Source organism: Nicotiana sylvestris, chromosome 5 (genome assembly GCF_000393655.2).
Source record: "Nicotiana sylvestris chromosome 5, ASM39365v2, whole genome shotgun sequence".
NCBI lineage: Eukaryota > Viridiplantae > Streptophyta > Magnoliopsida > Solanales > Solanaceae > Nicotiana > Nicotiana sylvestris.
In genome coordinates, this window is record NC_091061.1 from 175,600,575 (window position 1) to 175,615,237 (window position 14,663).

General features: G+C 35.0%; 2 protein-coding genes across 2 annotated transcripts; one reads left to right on the top strand and one right to left on the bottom strand.

Annotated features, from left to right (window-relative positions):
* The first annotated feature begins 3,636 nt into the window (after window positions 1-3,636).
* On the top strand, window positions 3,637-9,184 carry LOC104216601 (elongator complex protein 4). The gene is made up of 9 exons (XM_009766694.2): window positions 3,637-3,763; window positions 4,664-4,817; window positions 4,958-5,184; window positions 5,311-5,380; window positions 6,202-6,358; window positions 7,547-7,625; window positions 7,894-8,053; window positions 8,128-8,219; window positions 8,652-9,184. Exons 2-9 carry the CDS (start codon window positions 4,685-4,687, stop codon window positions 8,817-8,819), a joined length of 1,086 nt encoding a protein of 361 aa, XP_009764996.1. The 5' UTR covers window positions 3,637-3,763; window positions 4,664-4,684; the 3' UTR covers window positions 8,820-9,184.
* A 261-nt stretch (window positions 9,185-9,445) lies between these two features.
* Window positions 9,446-12,611, bottom strand: LOC104216599 (probable mannitol dehydrogenase). The gene is made up of 5 exons (XM_009766692.2): window positions 12,312-12,611; window positions 11,033-11,146; window positions 10,157-10,670; window positions 9,912-10,065; window positions 9,446-9,801 (listed from the first exon to the last, which is right to left on the bottom strand). Exons 1-5 carry the CDS (start codon window positions 12,407-12,409, stop codon window positions 9,599-9,601), a joined length of 1,083 nt encoding a protein of 360 aa, XP_009764994.1. The 5' UTR covers window positions 12,410-12,611; the 3' UTR covers window positions 9,446-9,598.
* Window positions 12,612-14,663: the final 2,052 nt, after the last annotated feature.

The following is a 14,663-nucleotide window of genomic DNA, read 5'->3' on the forward strand; positions in this document are numbered from 1 at the left end:
CAATATATATACTACAAGAAAATATATTATGCGAATATATATACATAAGATACAATATATATACTACAAGAAAATATATAAGAGAATATATATACATAAGATACAATATATATACTACAAGACAATATATTATGCGAATATATATACATAAGATACAATATATATACTACAAGAAAATATATTATGCGAATATATATACATAAGATACAATATATATACTACAAGAAAATATATAAGAGAATATATATACATAAGATACAATATATATACTACAAGACAATATATTATGCGAATATATATACATAAGATACAATATATATACTACAAGAAAATATATAAGAGAATATATATACATAAGATACAATATATATACTACAAGAAAATATATAAGAGAATATATATACATAAGATACAATATATATACTACAAGACAATATATTATGCATGACAATTTAGTGTTTTACTATTGTTTTGTTATTTTCTTTTTCGTCAAGCACTTTAATAATTAGATCTACATATATACTACATATATATTTTTAATATAGCCATGATACTACAAGAAATTGCCTTAAAAAAAAAACCGCTAGGCCCGCGAAGCCCACGAGCCCGACCCGTTAAGCACAAAACCATGTGGGCTTAAGCCCGTCACGGGCCGGTTCCACCCATTGAGCCCACGAAGCCCGGGACCGCCAGAGCCCAGGCCCACGAAACCCGGCCCGTTAGGCCCACTAAGGCCCGGGCCCGGGCCAGAATACAGCACTATATCAAAGTAGAGAGAGAAAGAAAATAGTGTAACTGATTAGCGTATTTAGTGGCTTAGGGCTAGGAGGTAACCAAAATTAAATATTTTGCTATAAACCTTAAAAGGTATCTATAGAATATAATTTTTTAAAATGGTATTTATTTAAAATAAATAAGGTGTTAATATTTGCTACAGGAGGTAATTTTTTTTTTTTTTGAAGAATTAACCCAAATAGCACCCCAGTCTATCACTTAAACTAAAATAGTCGGTGAATGTATAATATATGCATAATTTATGTATTACATATGTATAATTATATATAATCAATGTATAATATATGCATATGATTAAAAAAATAAACAATTAATATGACCGGCTATTTGTGTAAAGATGTCATTTTTTTGTGGGAAGAGAACTTTTGGGAATTAATAAGAGAAATTTTCATAAAGCACTATCTTTTAGTGGTAATTAGCTATCTATGGATACCATTTGCTATATTACGGATTGTAGATACATTTTCTGTTGTTATAAGATGTATTAGATGTATTTAAGCTACTGTATTCATGAATACAGTAATAAAAATAGGCGTGAATCAGGGAAGTCCAGCTAATCAGCTGTTGTATTCGAGTGTATTCGACTGTATTCATGGCGTGAACACATGGGATTACAGCTGGACAGATTATTGTATTCGACTGTATTCACGGCGTGAGACGGGAGATTACACTATTTTTAAACGGAAAGTGAATCAATTAACATAATAGACTCCTAATATAACTCAACAAACTCAATTATAACACACAAAATTTGTATTTCCAGTTATAAAAAAGATTCTCAACCGAAAAATACCCTAAAAATATAGCAATCTTCAGAGAAATTATATAACACATCTGAATACATAAATTATATTAATTAAAAAATATATATGAATACATTCATGGCATATAGCGAGACAGTGAATACAATGAAATACATAAAATAAAGCGGGATACATTGAAATACAATGAAAAAAATAGTGAATACAATGAAATACATGAAATACAACGAGATACATTGAATTACAATGAAAAAAAAGACAATGAATACAATGAAGTACATAAAAATACAGTGTAATACGTTGAAAAAATATTGAAATATAATAGCAGAAAATCAAGGATAGTCCAGCTGCATGAAGTAGCTACTAAAGATCATGCCAGAATTCATACTGTTTCTGAATCGTAACTAATAGTTCTTGTATCTTTCTCTTGAAATCTCTATAGAAAATTACATCTTTGTCGGACACAGTCAACTAAGCATATGCCTAGGAGGACTTTGAACAGAGATGCGCGCAAGAATGGAATGACTTCAAGTTTCCCATAAAAAATTCCTCAAATTGTAGCAAAGGTTTCAGGAAAATTGCATCTTTACCATTGCAGAACGAATGTTAACACATTAGTAAAATAACTAAAATCCAATACAAATTGACCAAACTCCGTCGTCTTTGTTCAACAAAAAATCCTAATTTCCGGCGAATCCGTCGTCGAGAAAAAAACCTGAATCTTACTGTGGATTCAATTTCAGTTGCAGAAATTACTAACACTGTTAGGGGACCCGTGACTGTCTTGTCAGAGGAGACATCCATAGCCGCACGACCATTTTTCTTATTCTTGTTTCTGTTCTTCGCCATAGCTATGCGAACACGGAGGCGTAAGGATTTCTTCTACAGTTGTAATTGCAACGGAAGGGTTTAGTATTCAACACATCGAAATAGTCTAGCTTGTCTTGTCGGATTGCCTGATGGGCCAGGAGGCTGCTCACTAGCTGGAAGTCTTCGTGGTATACCAGGCAAAATAATTGTTTGTGACTAATGGTAGGTGATGTGGGTGAGAGGAATTTTGAGATTGAGCATCGTGTGGGAGAAGAGAATGACATGTATCAAAGTAGAGAGAGAAAGAAAATAGTGTAACTGAATAGCGTATTTAGTGGCTTAGGGGTAGGAGGTAACCAAAATTATATATTTTGCTATAAACATTAAAAGGTATCTATAAAATATAATTTTCTTAAATGGTATTTATTTAAAATAAATAAGGTGTTAACCTTTGATATAGGAGGTAAAAATTCCAATTAATAAAGTAAAATAAGTTAGACAGTGTAAAAGAGTTTAACCATATGTACAGGTTAATTTTTACCCTATTTTCTTGGTTACTAATCAAACTTATCACAATTTAAATGAACTTTGAACAAATAATTACTCCACACATCTATTAGTTTAGTTCATTTTAATCCGCTCAAATTTAGACAAACTTTATTCATCTGATCCCATTTGATCGAAGTAGCAAATAGATTTCACAATGTGTCAATTGAGTTATATGATGTTAGCTCTAAGTGTGAGATCTTATCGAAGCACTTTATTTCATTTGATTAATCATGCTTATTCCATAGGCGAATCTACCATTAGGTAGGGGAGCCACTAGCCCCTATATATATATATCTTAAATAACATCATTTGTTTTGATTCATCCTAAACTTGATGCTTAGTCAGTTGCATTACTCAATTTGGGGGTACATCTTGACTTTTAATATTCATTCTTGGTTCAATTTTCTGTTTCAACATATGCTCAAATTTTTATTCGATAGCGATGTTCCTTCTACTTTCAAATCCTGAGTCTGCCTTTATTTATTTCAAGACATTATTATTTTTAGGATTCGAATCAATTATTCAATTAATAAAAATTATTGTTGGATATAAAAAGCCATTACGGGGCATGTACCGATTATCAAAATTACAGAAAGTAAAAGTAATAAAAGTTAACAAAAATAACCCCAAAAAAAAGAAATAGAAAAAGAAAAAGAAAAAGAAAAAGAAAAGGTATTGATTTTATTTTATAAAGTTCCAATTTATAACTTTGCCGCTCTAAACTCCTAAGAAAGAGAAATACGTTCGCTCCCTAAGCTCTGAGAGGGCAAAAAAAAAAAAAAAAGCTGTTTGTGAAGTAGAGAGGCATATATCGAAGAAGATAAAAATTCCATTAACGCCCATCACTTGTAAGCACTCCTTAGTCCTTTCAATTTTTCTTTTACGTTGCAGTTTGAATGTTCTTTGTTGTTGACACTATGCACACCTGCTATTTGATAAAGTGCTTACAAGAAGTATCAGCCTCTTATGTCAACCGATACATAAAAATCAAAATTCCCAATTGTTGGTGTCCTCAGTTGCTCTGAAAAATAGCGAAAAAATTTGAGATATGAAGAAAAGATGTAATCTTTGCTAATTGTAGGTTTATTATTATTGTGTCACTTGTGTAATATCTTTTTTTATATCCTATCGGGGTTGTTACCATAACTGATTGAATTTCTATTCTTAAGGGACATTAGCATGTTCTCAAATGCTGAAAATGTGAGCACATTTCATATACTTACAATGTACAAACATTATTTAGCTTGTGTAAATTCATAGGTAGAGCCAACATTTGAAGCTTATGGGTTCAGGATTCTAAATTATAATTTGCACATGTTCCATAGATCCCTTGATAATAACAGAGTTTGAACCAAAGCTAATGGGTTCCACCGAACACGTAACCAAAGAGCTAGCTCCGCAGCTGTGTGCAATAGGTTTTGCGGGGCACATGAACTTGGTTGAGGTTCATGAATTATGCTTTATGATGGTGCTGTGACTATTTTGTGGTGCTCATTATTTGTTATGTTGTATGTTTGGTTTTGTTTTCTTTATAGTTCTGCAGTTGCCCGATATTTTATTTTGGTCATTTATTTGTTCTTGGAAGTGACAAGTCTAGAAAGAATAACCTCTATGTTCTATTAAGATTATAGTAAGATAAGTTCATGTGATGCCACAAATTTTTCAGTTGCTAGCTGTAACATGTGACTTGAGATTTGTTTACTTTGGTTGAGCTTTGTTCTCAATTTTGCTTCCTTCTTTTTATGAAGAGTTGATCTATAAGAAGCTTCATGGCTTCAAGTAGGCCACGTGGCAGCAGTTTCTCTCGAAACATATCTAGTGCAGCTACATCTCAGATTCCTGGAGTAAAGCTTGGTCCAAATGGCACATCATTTCTTTCATCAGGCATACCAGATCTTGACCGTAATTCCCACTACACCTCCTTTAATGTCTCTTTCCTTTTCTTTGTTCTCAGCATTATTATTTTTCTTTCTTTTGTTACTAGCTAGCGTTATATATATGAACTTTTTTTTTCCCATTTGCTTGTTATATTCTCTTTCCAGAGATTTTGGGAGGTGGCTTTACTTTGGGAAGCCTAGTCATGGTAATGGAAGACCCTGAGGCACCTCATCATATGCTTTTACTGAGAAATTTCATGTCTCAGGGCCTGGTTCACAAGCAACCCCTGCTTTATGCCAGCCCGGAAAGAGATCCACGAGGCTTTCTTGGAACTTTGCCTAGCCCAATGGCTTCTAAGGATGAGAAGCCTCATGAACGGCCTGCTGAACAGGTTTATACCTTTCTTTCCGACATCTTAACAAAATATTATAAATGAAACTATGGATACATGATGTTATGTTAATGTAGACCTTGTCAGTTCTAAAAAGCTGAACTTTTAATCCATTTTACATTACAGGATTCGAATTTAAGAATCGCTTGGCAATATAAGAAGTATTTGGGGGAACAGAATTCAGAGGTCCAAAGAGGTAAAACCGCTTGAAGCTGATTTGTTTCAATTCATTCACTTTTGAACTCGTACAGCTAATAATGACTATTTTTCCTCTGAAGAAGTTGGCTTCAGTTTGATACGGTAATTTTTTCCTGCGGTGTCTAAGTCAAGTTTGTTTTGAATTGGGCTGTCTTGCGAAGAGGTGACTAAAAATGTCCATGTATCATTTACTGGTTAAAGCATAAAGAAAGAGGAAATGGATCTTGTCACAAGTATGCTAAGGGCATTCTGCAATGAGATTGACTCAACAATGCCCTAGGAAATCTAGTAGATTAAATTTTATACCTCTGGTTAAGTTTTCAACCAAATGATGCCTTTTTGAAGTGCGTATTTACTATTTTGAAATTTCCTTAAAGCCACAAATAAAATGTTTCTACGCTTAAACAACTTGTAAGATTGAGTTGCAATTTCCATAGCTGTCCAGATTTTAGGTGGACATGCGACTCCAGTTATCTTCATGAAATTTACTTCTAGAAGAAAATCTTTAGGGCCATACGTTGATCATTACATTTGGTAGTGTCTGTTGATTTTTGGCTCCCTGTTTCTGTCCTACTTGACTCTTCGAAATAATATCATCCGTCATAAAGATAAAACGGCTAACAGTTTGAAGGCTTTGGTAATGCTACGAAATAATCGTTTAAAATGTGTGACAAGTCACATTTCTGTAATCAAGTACTTTGGGCAGTGTTCTTTTTGTAGTTGCCCAAAGACTTTCTATTCATTTGTTTGTAACTATGCTGTTAATTGAAAGCGAGACCTATGCTGAATCTGACGATTAGCTTGTGCATCATCATGCAGGTGGAAAAGCTGAATATTGCAATGACTTCGACGTGCGAAAGCCCCTGGAAAGGCACTTCTATAGTGGGCAGCGGGTTGATTGCATTAGTCTTCGAGATTCTCCCAATCTAGTGCCTCTACTGGAACGTTGTGCAGCCTTTTCATCTCAAATCTCAAAGTATTGTCACTCCTTCTTTCATACATTCAGTTACAGTTTTCATGTTCACTGTGTTTTATGAACCAAAAATGCAATTTATTAAGTTTCCAAATAAAGGATAAGGATATCTTTGATACATGTCTTTCAATAGGATACGAAAATGGGATATGGGTCTGCATTTGGAAGATGTAAAAAGTTGTTGGATACCATTGTGAGCCGAGGCCTGCCATAGTTATCTTAAAAGTGGTGGTATGACATAGGGATAACCTAGAGACTCTTCTGTGTGGAAACATGCATCAAGGAATTGGTAATAGGTAAAAAGGCTGGGAAAAAGGATAGAAAAATAGACAAAGTTGATTGCCTTTCCACGATAAGAATGTAATCTGACATAAGTTGGCTGGATAATCTTTCATATCATTTGATTCAAAATATCTAAAATATGGATATAGAATCACAATCCACTTTAAGCGTTTCTTAAACGCTTCTTCTTTACATTTGTGCAATTCTGATGTCTACTATAGGTATTCTGGCAATTAAAAGATCTAGCAGATACGAGTTCGAGCCTTGGGTATGGAAAAATACTTGGTAAGGAGCGCTACCCCCGAATGGGGCCCTACCCGGCGCGAATACGGCTATAGTCGGGCTCCAATGCGGGTACTGGACACCGGGTGGGAAACCAAAAAAAAAAAAAAGATCTAGCAGATACACAATGTCCTTCTAACCTGTAGTTTCATTATAGTGTATCACTACATGGAAGCCTATTGATTATGCTTTCTTTTTCCCTTTTCAAGTAACTTTAGAGACTGAATAATATTTTTCTTATCAGTGAATAATGAAAGAACAAATAATATTGTTAATCATTCTTCTTTCAAAACATCATTACTCCATCTCAACAAAGCAAATAAACATGCATGATAAGTCATAATTAAGCTAGTGGCTTAATTGAAAAGAATTGATGATTTGCTGATAGTTTAATAAAGCATCAGACTGCTATTTTATGTCCAGTTTGGCCCCCTCCTCAATATTGCTGTTATCAGGATTATCTCTCAAATTGTTGTTTTTGTCAATTAAGGTCTGTTACCTTTTGAACGATACTTGTATGAGGATTCTTTTTGAGATTAAGTTTTTGATTACGTGGATCCTTTAGTTCTGATTAGATAGGATTGAACTGTTGAATATGTGTAAAAGTTTCTTCTAATACTCTGTCAGATCTGATGGCAACATCACATGTGCCGGTCGTATTGCCATTCAGTCACTATGTTCTCCTCAGTGCGACTTCTCTGACAAGGTTATTTTCTGGACTTTGGTTACTTGTAATCTAGTTATTCTTTAAGAAAAAATATTCTCCATTAATAACTCACCGCAGGACTAATGGCCATCAAAATCATTAGTTTTTTGTTGTTTCTAGAGAGGTGGTATTTTTTGGGGGGGTGTTAGGAAGGGCGGCATAACGGAATATACGCATGAGAAATTGTTTTTGGGCTCTTTTTGGGTTCATGTTGCCCTGTGGGACTGTTCAGTGAAAAATTTGATTCTGTACTTGCATCTCGTTGCAGGATTGGGATATGCTTTCTTTTATAAGAACCTTGAAAGGTATGATTCGATCTTCGGGTGCAGTTGCGGTCATATCTTTTCCGCCCTCACTTGTCTCACCAACCTTTTTAAAGAGATGGCAGCATCTGGCTGATACCTTGATATCTGTCAAAGCAATTCCTGGTATGCCTCCATTTAATCCATTATAGAAAGCTTCATCTCGTTCTGCTATCAAATGTGACTAAAGCTTGCTGCAGATGAGCACAAGGAGTTGGCCAAGCTCCTCACTGGTTACCAAGATATGCTGGGCCTTCTGAGTGTACACAAAGTGGCTCGCATAAATACACAGGTGAATGACCTTTTCTGCATTGACTATTAACTACAGCAGTTGATCGCGTCCTAATATTTTCTGGAATGCTTATTTTCTTTGAATGGGTAAATAAGCTAAACATTCAAATGATGTTTGGATTTTAACTTAAAAGAAACATAAACACTTTCTAAAAGCATTAATGAGTCGATAAAATGCATGTTGTTCTTTGCTCTCTTCTTTCCTTATCTAACCCTCAAAAGCATAATTAATTTACATGAACCTTATCAGAAATGATAGAGAGAAATACCGGTAAAGTGGAGTTTGATGATAATTAACAGACTTGTTTTGGAACATCAAAAGTGCAACCAATCATCCTTGGGGGAAGCGATACTATTTCTAAATTCTGTGTTATTTGCTGTTATTTTCTGTCTATCGAATTTATTGCGTAAGTTGATGCGAAACTTTTAACAGGTCCCTGCAATTCTGGAAGCCACAACATTCTCAATAAAGCTGCGAAAGCGAAGGGCATTGATTTTAGAATGCCTTAATCAAGCCCCTGTTGATGGTTCAAGTGGAAGTTCATATGGTACTTCTAGTAGTTGTTCTGGAAGTTCTAAGACAGGGAACCTTGACTTCTAGATGATATTAAGCGCGTTTGCTTCAATTTGTCACAACCTAAGTCATGCTCCTGTAATTGCTGGATTTGCTGGTTCAAACTTTGTCACTGTCAGTTGCAAGCTGCAATCAGGGGTCGGATGGAAGCTGGATTTAGCATACATTCTTACAATTCCGAATTTTGTTGATGAAAGCCGGTCAAGAGGAGGAATGCCAGGACGGATAGTTCTACTCACTGTATCATAATGTTCTACAGTTGCATCAATTTACAATTATGAGCTGGACTTGTTAGGCTGTGCTAATTGAGTACATTATGTTTATCCTTACGATCAAATATTTAGGAAATTGTATTGAAGGATATGCATTACAGTTAAACTTATCTTGAGTCAGCTTTCTTAATTCCTGAATTTCAATAATGACTAGAATCAGCATAATTTAATTTAGCTATTTCACTGGGATTGCCATCAGTGTGATGAGTTTGGATTCAATGATAGCAACTCAAAGGCTGAACTCATAAAATTTAAATTTTGGCTATGTCTTTGACGACCCCTTGATCAAGTTTATTGCACAGTTTTTTTGTAACATATGATTAATCTCATTGATACTAAACCTCCATCCTATAGAGAGGTAACACAAGCGAATGGTTTGACTGCATTGAAGATAAACGATCCTCAATATAATTTCCAATATTTGAGAAGCTACTCTTAATTCATCATATAATTTTCACAAGAAGAAATCAAACTCATCAGTTTTGCGCCCAAAACATCATAAAATACTAGAATTAGACGAAGCAAAACTCCTAATCATTCTGTTTTAAGAGTCTTGGCAACGTCAATGACAAAACGGTACTTAACATCACCTTTAGCGAGACGCTCCAATGCAGTATTTACATAATCCATTGGAATGACTTCAACTTCTGCTGTTATATTGTGTTTTGCAGCAAAATCAAGCATTTCTTGTGTCTCTGTCATCCCTCCTATCCCACTTCCAGCTACAAGCTTCCTCCCTGTCATTATATGTAGTAACTCTCAACTTATACATTTGTAGGAGCTAAAAAAGAGTTTAAATATGAGACAGTAATTACTCTAAAATCTTGATAAAATATAATCCACTTACCCATAAGTAATGGAAAGACAGGTAGCTCGACGGGTTTTTCAGGTGCACCAAGAAATATAAGCTTCCCATGAGACTTCAATAGCCCAATCAATGGATGTATGGGATGATCTGCGGAGACTGTGTCAAGAATGCCATCCATTGTGCCCATAGCAGCCTATGGATATAGGAAACAATGTCAAGAACCAAAATGTTATTCAATGACAACAGATGCTTGAAGTAAAGATTTCAAGATTACAAGTAATTACCTGCAGCTGATCCTCATCCGTGCTGACCAAAAACGAATCAGCACTGAGGCGCTCAAGAGCTTCCTTCTGTTTATTTCGAGATGTACTAATTACTGTCACCTTTAGCCCCATGGCTTTGGCAAACTTGACACCAACATGACCAAGTCCACCTAGACCTACTACACCAATGTGAAGGCCTGGTTTGTCTAGTCCAAAGTATCTCAACGGACTGTACATTGTAATTCCAGCACAAAGAAGAGGGGCTGCAGTAGCTAGGGGCAAGTTTTCTGGGACATGAAAGACGAAATGTTCATCGACAACAATCATGTTCGAGTAGCCTCCATACGTTGGTGTTCCGTCATGGTAGATTGCATTGTAGGTGGCTATTCCCTTGGAACAATAATTTTCAAGATCGTTGGTGCAGTTTTCACAAGATCGACATGATCCACAATACCCTCCCACAGCAACTTTATCCCCGGCTTTGAACTTCTCTACCTTGATACCAACCTCAGTTACTTCGCCCACGATCTCATGTCTGAATCCATCAAATAACTATAAGGGGTCGTTTGGTATGATGGATAAGTAAAAGTACTAATCCTTAGATAAGTTATTCTAGGATTAAAAATAGCACCAGAATAACTTATACCTGCCAAAGGGTGGAATAATAATCCCAGGATAAGTTATCCCATGATAAAACAATAAAAATAACAATCCCAGGAATGATTCAATATAGTACCAGCTAGTCAATAAGAAATAATACCAGGATAACTAATCCCATCATAACTAATCTCATTGTAACTAATCCCAACATTAAAGTTTAGACAAATGACTAATCTTTTTCATGTAAGTGTAAATGACACCTTACTAATAATCAAGAATCTAAAATTGAGACCATACCCAGGGACCAGAGGATATAGAGAAGATCCCCATTCATTCTTCAACTGATGAATATCAGAGTGACAGATACCACAGTAAAGAAGCTTCAATTTAACATCCTTGTCACCAGTTGCCCTGCAAACATCATTTGAAAACAAAAGATTACAAACATTAATCAAGATGATCAAAACAAAATCTTGTCTTTGTTACAAAATAACTTCATAGATAAACTCAAGTGTATCACTTATTTTCCGAAGAGGGTTCTCTCCGCATGAAGGAGAGCCTTGGTGTAACTGTTAAAGTTGCTGCCATGTGACTAGGAGGTCACGGGTTCGAATCGTGGAAACAGACTCTTGCAAAAATGCAAGGTAAGGCTGCGTATAATAAACCCTTGTGATTCGGCCATTCCCCGCACCTTAACAGAGTCGGACCCAGGATTTTAACGTGAGAGGGGCACCATTATTTTGCTCGACCAATGCCCCCTAAAGACTTAGTGTTCATGAGGGTGCCAAGTTATTTATATAATCATTTTCAAGATATACACATAAACATATACAAGATTTTTGCCGAAGTTTGCGGGGTCCGGTGACCCCTCAACACTATACATAGGTCCGCCTCTTACCTCACGCATAGCAGGAGCTTAGTGCACCAGACTGCCTTTTTAGGGTTCTCTCGCATGAGATTGTTTAAATGGATGTCGTGGTTTGACCAAGTGAACTACAAGCTAAGGCAACAATTTTCCATGATTTTGAGAGGAATGCTCAAACTTGCGAAGTGAAGTTTTTTCTCCGTTTACTCCCAGTCGCATGAGCTATAGTGAAGCTATACTCACACTCCGAGTAAATTTCATGGGTGGCCATTTAACTTTGTGTTCATTATCCAAAATTTACTCTTTTTTTTGTTACTTAAATGATTCAACTATGCGTTTATTACCCAAAGTCACTTTTCTTTTTTTTGTTACACAAAAATTATTTTACTTTGCTCTATTTATCATAAAATAGAGCAATGGAAGGTTCTTTAAATGTAAGTGATAATGCATATAGAGAAGACGATTATGTGAACGCACGACGATATTATTGAACAACACATCCAAAAGGTTAGAGAATAACTCAATCTTGACTATGTATTGGATGATTTGACCTTGATATGATTATCCTGAATCCGATGACAAGTTGAAGACATTCTAAATCAGTTCAACACAAGTTAAGATACAGAGTAACAGAGATTTGAGAGTATATCAATATTCCCTCATATAGTATTTTAAAAAATAATAATAAATATATTATATAAATAAAAGTACCTTCTGGAGAATTTGAAGGAGGAGAGGAAACCAGAAGTGTCTCTAGCAGCCCAACCAAATGCCATAACTGGGTGCAATTCCTCTGGTGATTTCTCCATATCCCAATTCTTGAATTTTTTACTAACTCAAAGATAATTCAATTTCACTGCACAATTCTGCTACAAATATAACTATAAGGTATTATTATTTGGTGGTGTAACTATAGCAATGAGAAGGAAAAGTGTAAATTTAATTGTTATAAGCATTTGGCAATAGTTAGAGAACAAAATTCTTTGAAATTTTGATTTGCTTCCTGCCATAGTTGCCAATACGGACTGGAGTTAAAAAAGTGTTTTTATTTTTGAATGGACCTTAGACACAACATATTGGCCTTCATAATTGACGTTCCGTTTATTTTAAGAATTATTTGAGACACCAAAAAATGGTTGACAAATTTCTGTTTTTAAAATCACTAACTCAATATACTCACTATATTCTACTCTTTCTCTTATAATAATAATAATAATAATAATAATAGAAGCAACAGTTGAGGTTCTTCAACTGTCTGTGTCATCAACATGCTTGATCAGCATATAAGAAGGGTCATTTTAGTAAATTTAGCTAAGCTGGTTATTTTGATTGGCCCGGACATATTTATAGTTACTGTAGCTGCTTCAATGTTTTATGTTTGTCTAGACAGTTTTGCCCGTGGATGATGCATTTTACACTAACAGTGCGACGCATTTTCACTTTTCTTTTGCAATCCTGCAAGTGGCGATGAGTTGTAAGCCTTCAAAGCATTTCTTCATGGCTAAAGAGATTGATTGCAAAGCGCATGGCAAAGAAGCAGCCAGCGGCAGGTACCCACAACCGCCGTAACGAAGGAATGAATCTATTAAGTGGGAAAGAGCCCTCGTAAGGCCTCTCTCATCCCTTGCTTATGCTGAATCGAGATTTTATTGGTCTTCTTTGACCCGCGGGTGCGAATCGGTAGCTGTGAAACTAGCTCTGGCTTGATGACTGCTTTACTTTTAGCTTTTTCCTGGGGCATAGAAGGAGTTGATCCTGGTCGAGGTAAATGGATTTAGGAATTCATACCCGGTTCAAGGGAAAAGGCAAGGAACCTTCAACCGGCATGCAAATGAACATTCACAATATATTAAGTTAAAAATGGATATAGTAAAGAAAGAACTTCACTCAAATTTCCCTTTCTCTTGAGAGTATCATAGCCCAATCCCAAATATTCACACACAGCTCTTTAACTGCATTTTACAAATGCATTATAATTATGTTTTTCCTTCAATTTTATTGTGGCTATTGGCTTCAATAGCTTCTACCAAGTTATTGACTTTGGAATCAAAGACTCTTGCAATTTTGTTACTATTAATTATTTTTCTTACTTGATTGATTATTTAATATATATTATCCATGAATAACAAATTCACGAGATCCCATATTTATTATTCGTCAATAACAAATTCAAAAGGCCACAATAATCCGACGATGTCAAAACACAATATCATTATCTTCTTCTAAATAATTTTCATCTAATACTTGAACTGAAATTGTTTTCTATCTATAAGTATTTTAATTTCAGCATGAAAAAAATGTTTAGCCAACTTAGGAGGAGAAGAACAGATGCCCCAGTTACGATGTGTGAGAGGTTAACCTTGGGGGTAAGAGGAAAGGTAGAGATAGGCCAAAGAAGTCTTGGGAAAAGGTGATCAGGTGGGACATGACACAGTTTGAGCTAATCGAGGACATGGTAGAAGGTTAGTAGGCAGTCGTATGTTTACCTTTATCTTCAATAGTTCATTAGTGTTAGTGTTAGTATGGTACCCTTTTATCCTGAGTTTTCTATTTTTGCATATCTTATTCTGTTACTACCTGTCACCAATACTTCCTTAGTTTGCTATCAGTGCTCCTTTTATATTCTCTATTGCTATCAGACCCCACTTGTGAAATTTCACTGAGTTGTTGTTGTAAAACAAAAGATGTACCAAATAGTCTTAGCCAACATAGATCTTAGTTAAAATTGTGAAAGATAGGCTGTTTTAATTGTACTTCGAATATTTTTAAAAAGGGAAATTGAATTTGTGAGTTTATGATAAGGTTTTGATTATATTATTGAGAGCTTTCATTCGCAAAATTGTGTATAGAGAATGATAATCACTTAATAGGAATTACATATATGCAATATTTTAAAATATGAATAAATATTATTTGAAGTTTGAGTCAATTAAATTTTTTAAAAAGTTTAGCTTCTGTCGGGAAAAAGAGAAAGAAGCAAATTCTTTCAAGCTTTGCTTGAATGTAATGAGCATTTAAGACATTTAAAAGAATTAATTTAAATAGTTACCCACCCAATTATAT

Coding starts and splice junctions, on each gene's coding strand:
- LOC104216601 (XM_009766694.2), top strand. CDS start 4,685: ATGGCTTCAAGTAGGCCACGTGGCAGCAGTTTCTCTCGAAACATATCT. Junction 4,818..4,957: donor AGGCATACCAGATCTTGACC/GTAATTCCCACT, acceptor TTCTCTTTCCAG/AGATTTTGGGAGGTGGCTTT. Junction 7,626..7,893: donor AGTGCGACTTCTCTGACAAG/GTTATTTTCTGG, acceptor ATCTCGTTGCAG/GATTGGGATATGCTTTCTTT.
- LOC104216599 (XM_009766692.2), bottom strand. CDS start 12,409: ATGGAGAAATCACCAGAGGAATTGCACCCAGTTATGGCATTTGGTTGG. Junction 10,671..11,032: donor CTATATCCTCTGGTCCCTGG/GTATGGTCTCAA, acceptor TGATGGATTCAG/ACATGAGATCGTGGGCGAAG. Junction 10,066..10,156: donor CGGATGAGGATCAGCTGCAG/GTAATTACTTGT, acceptor CTATATCCATAG/GCTGCTATGGGCACAATGGA.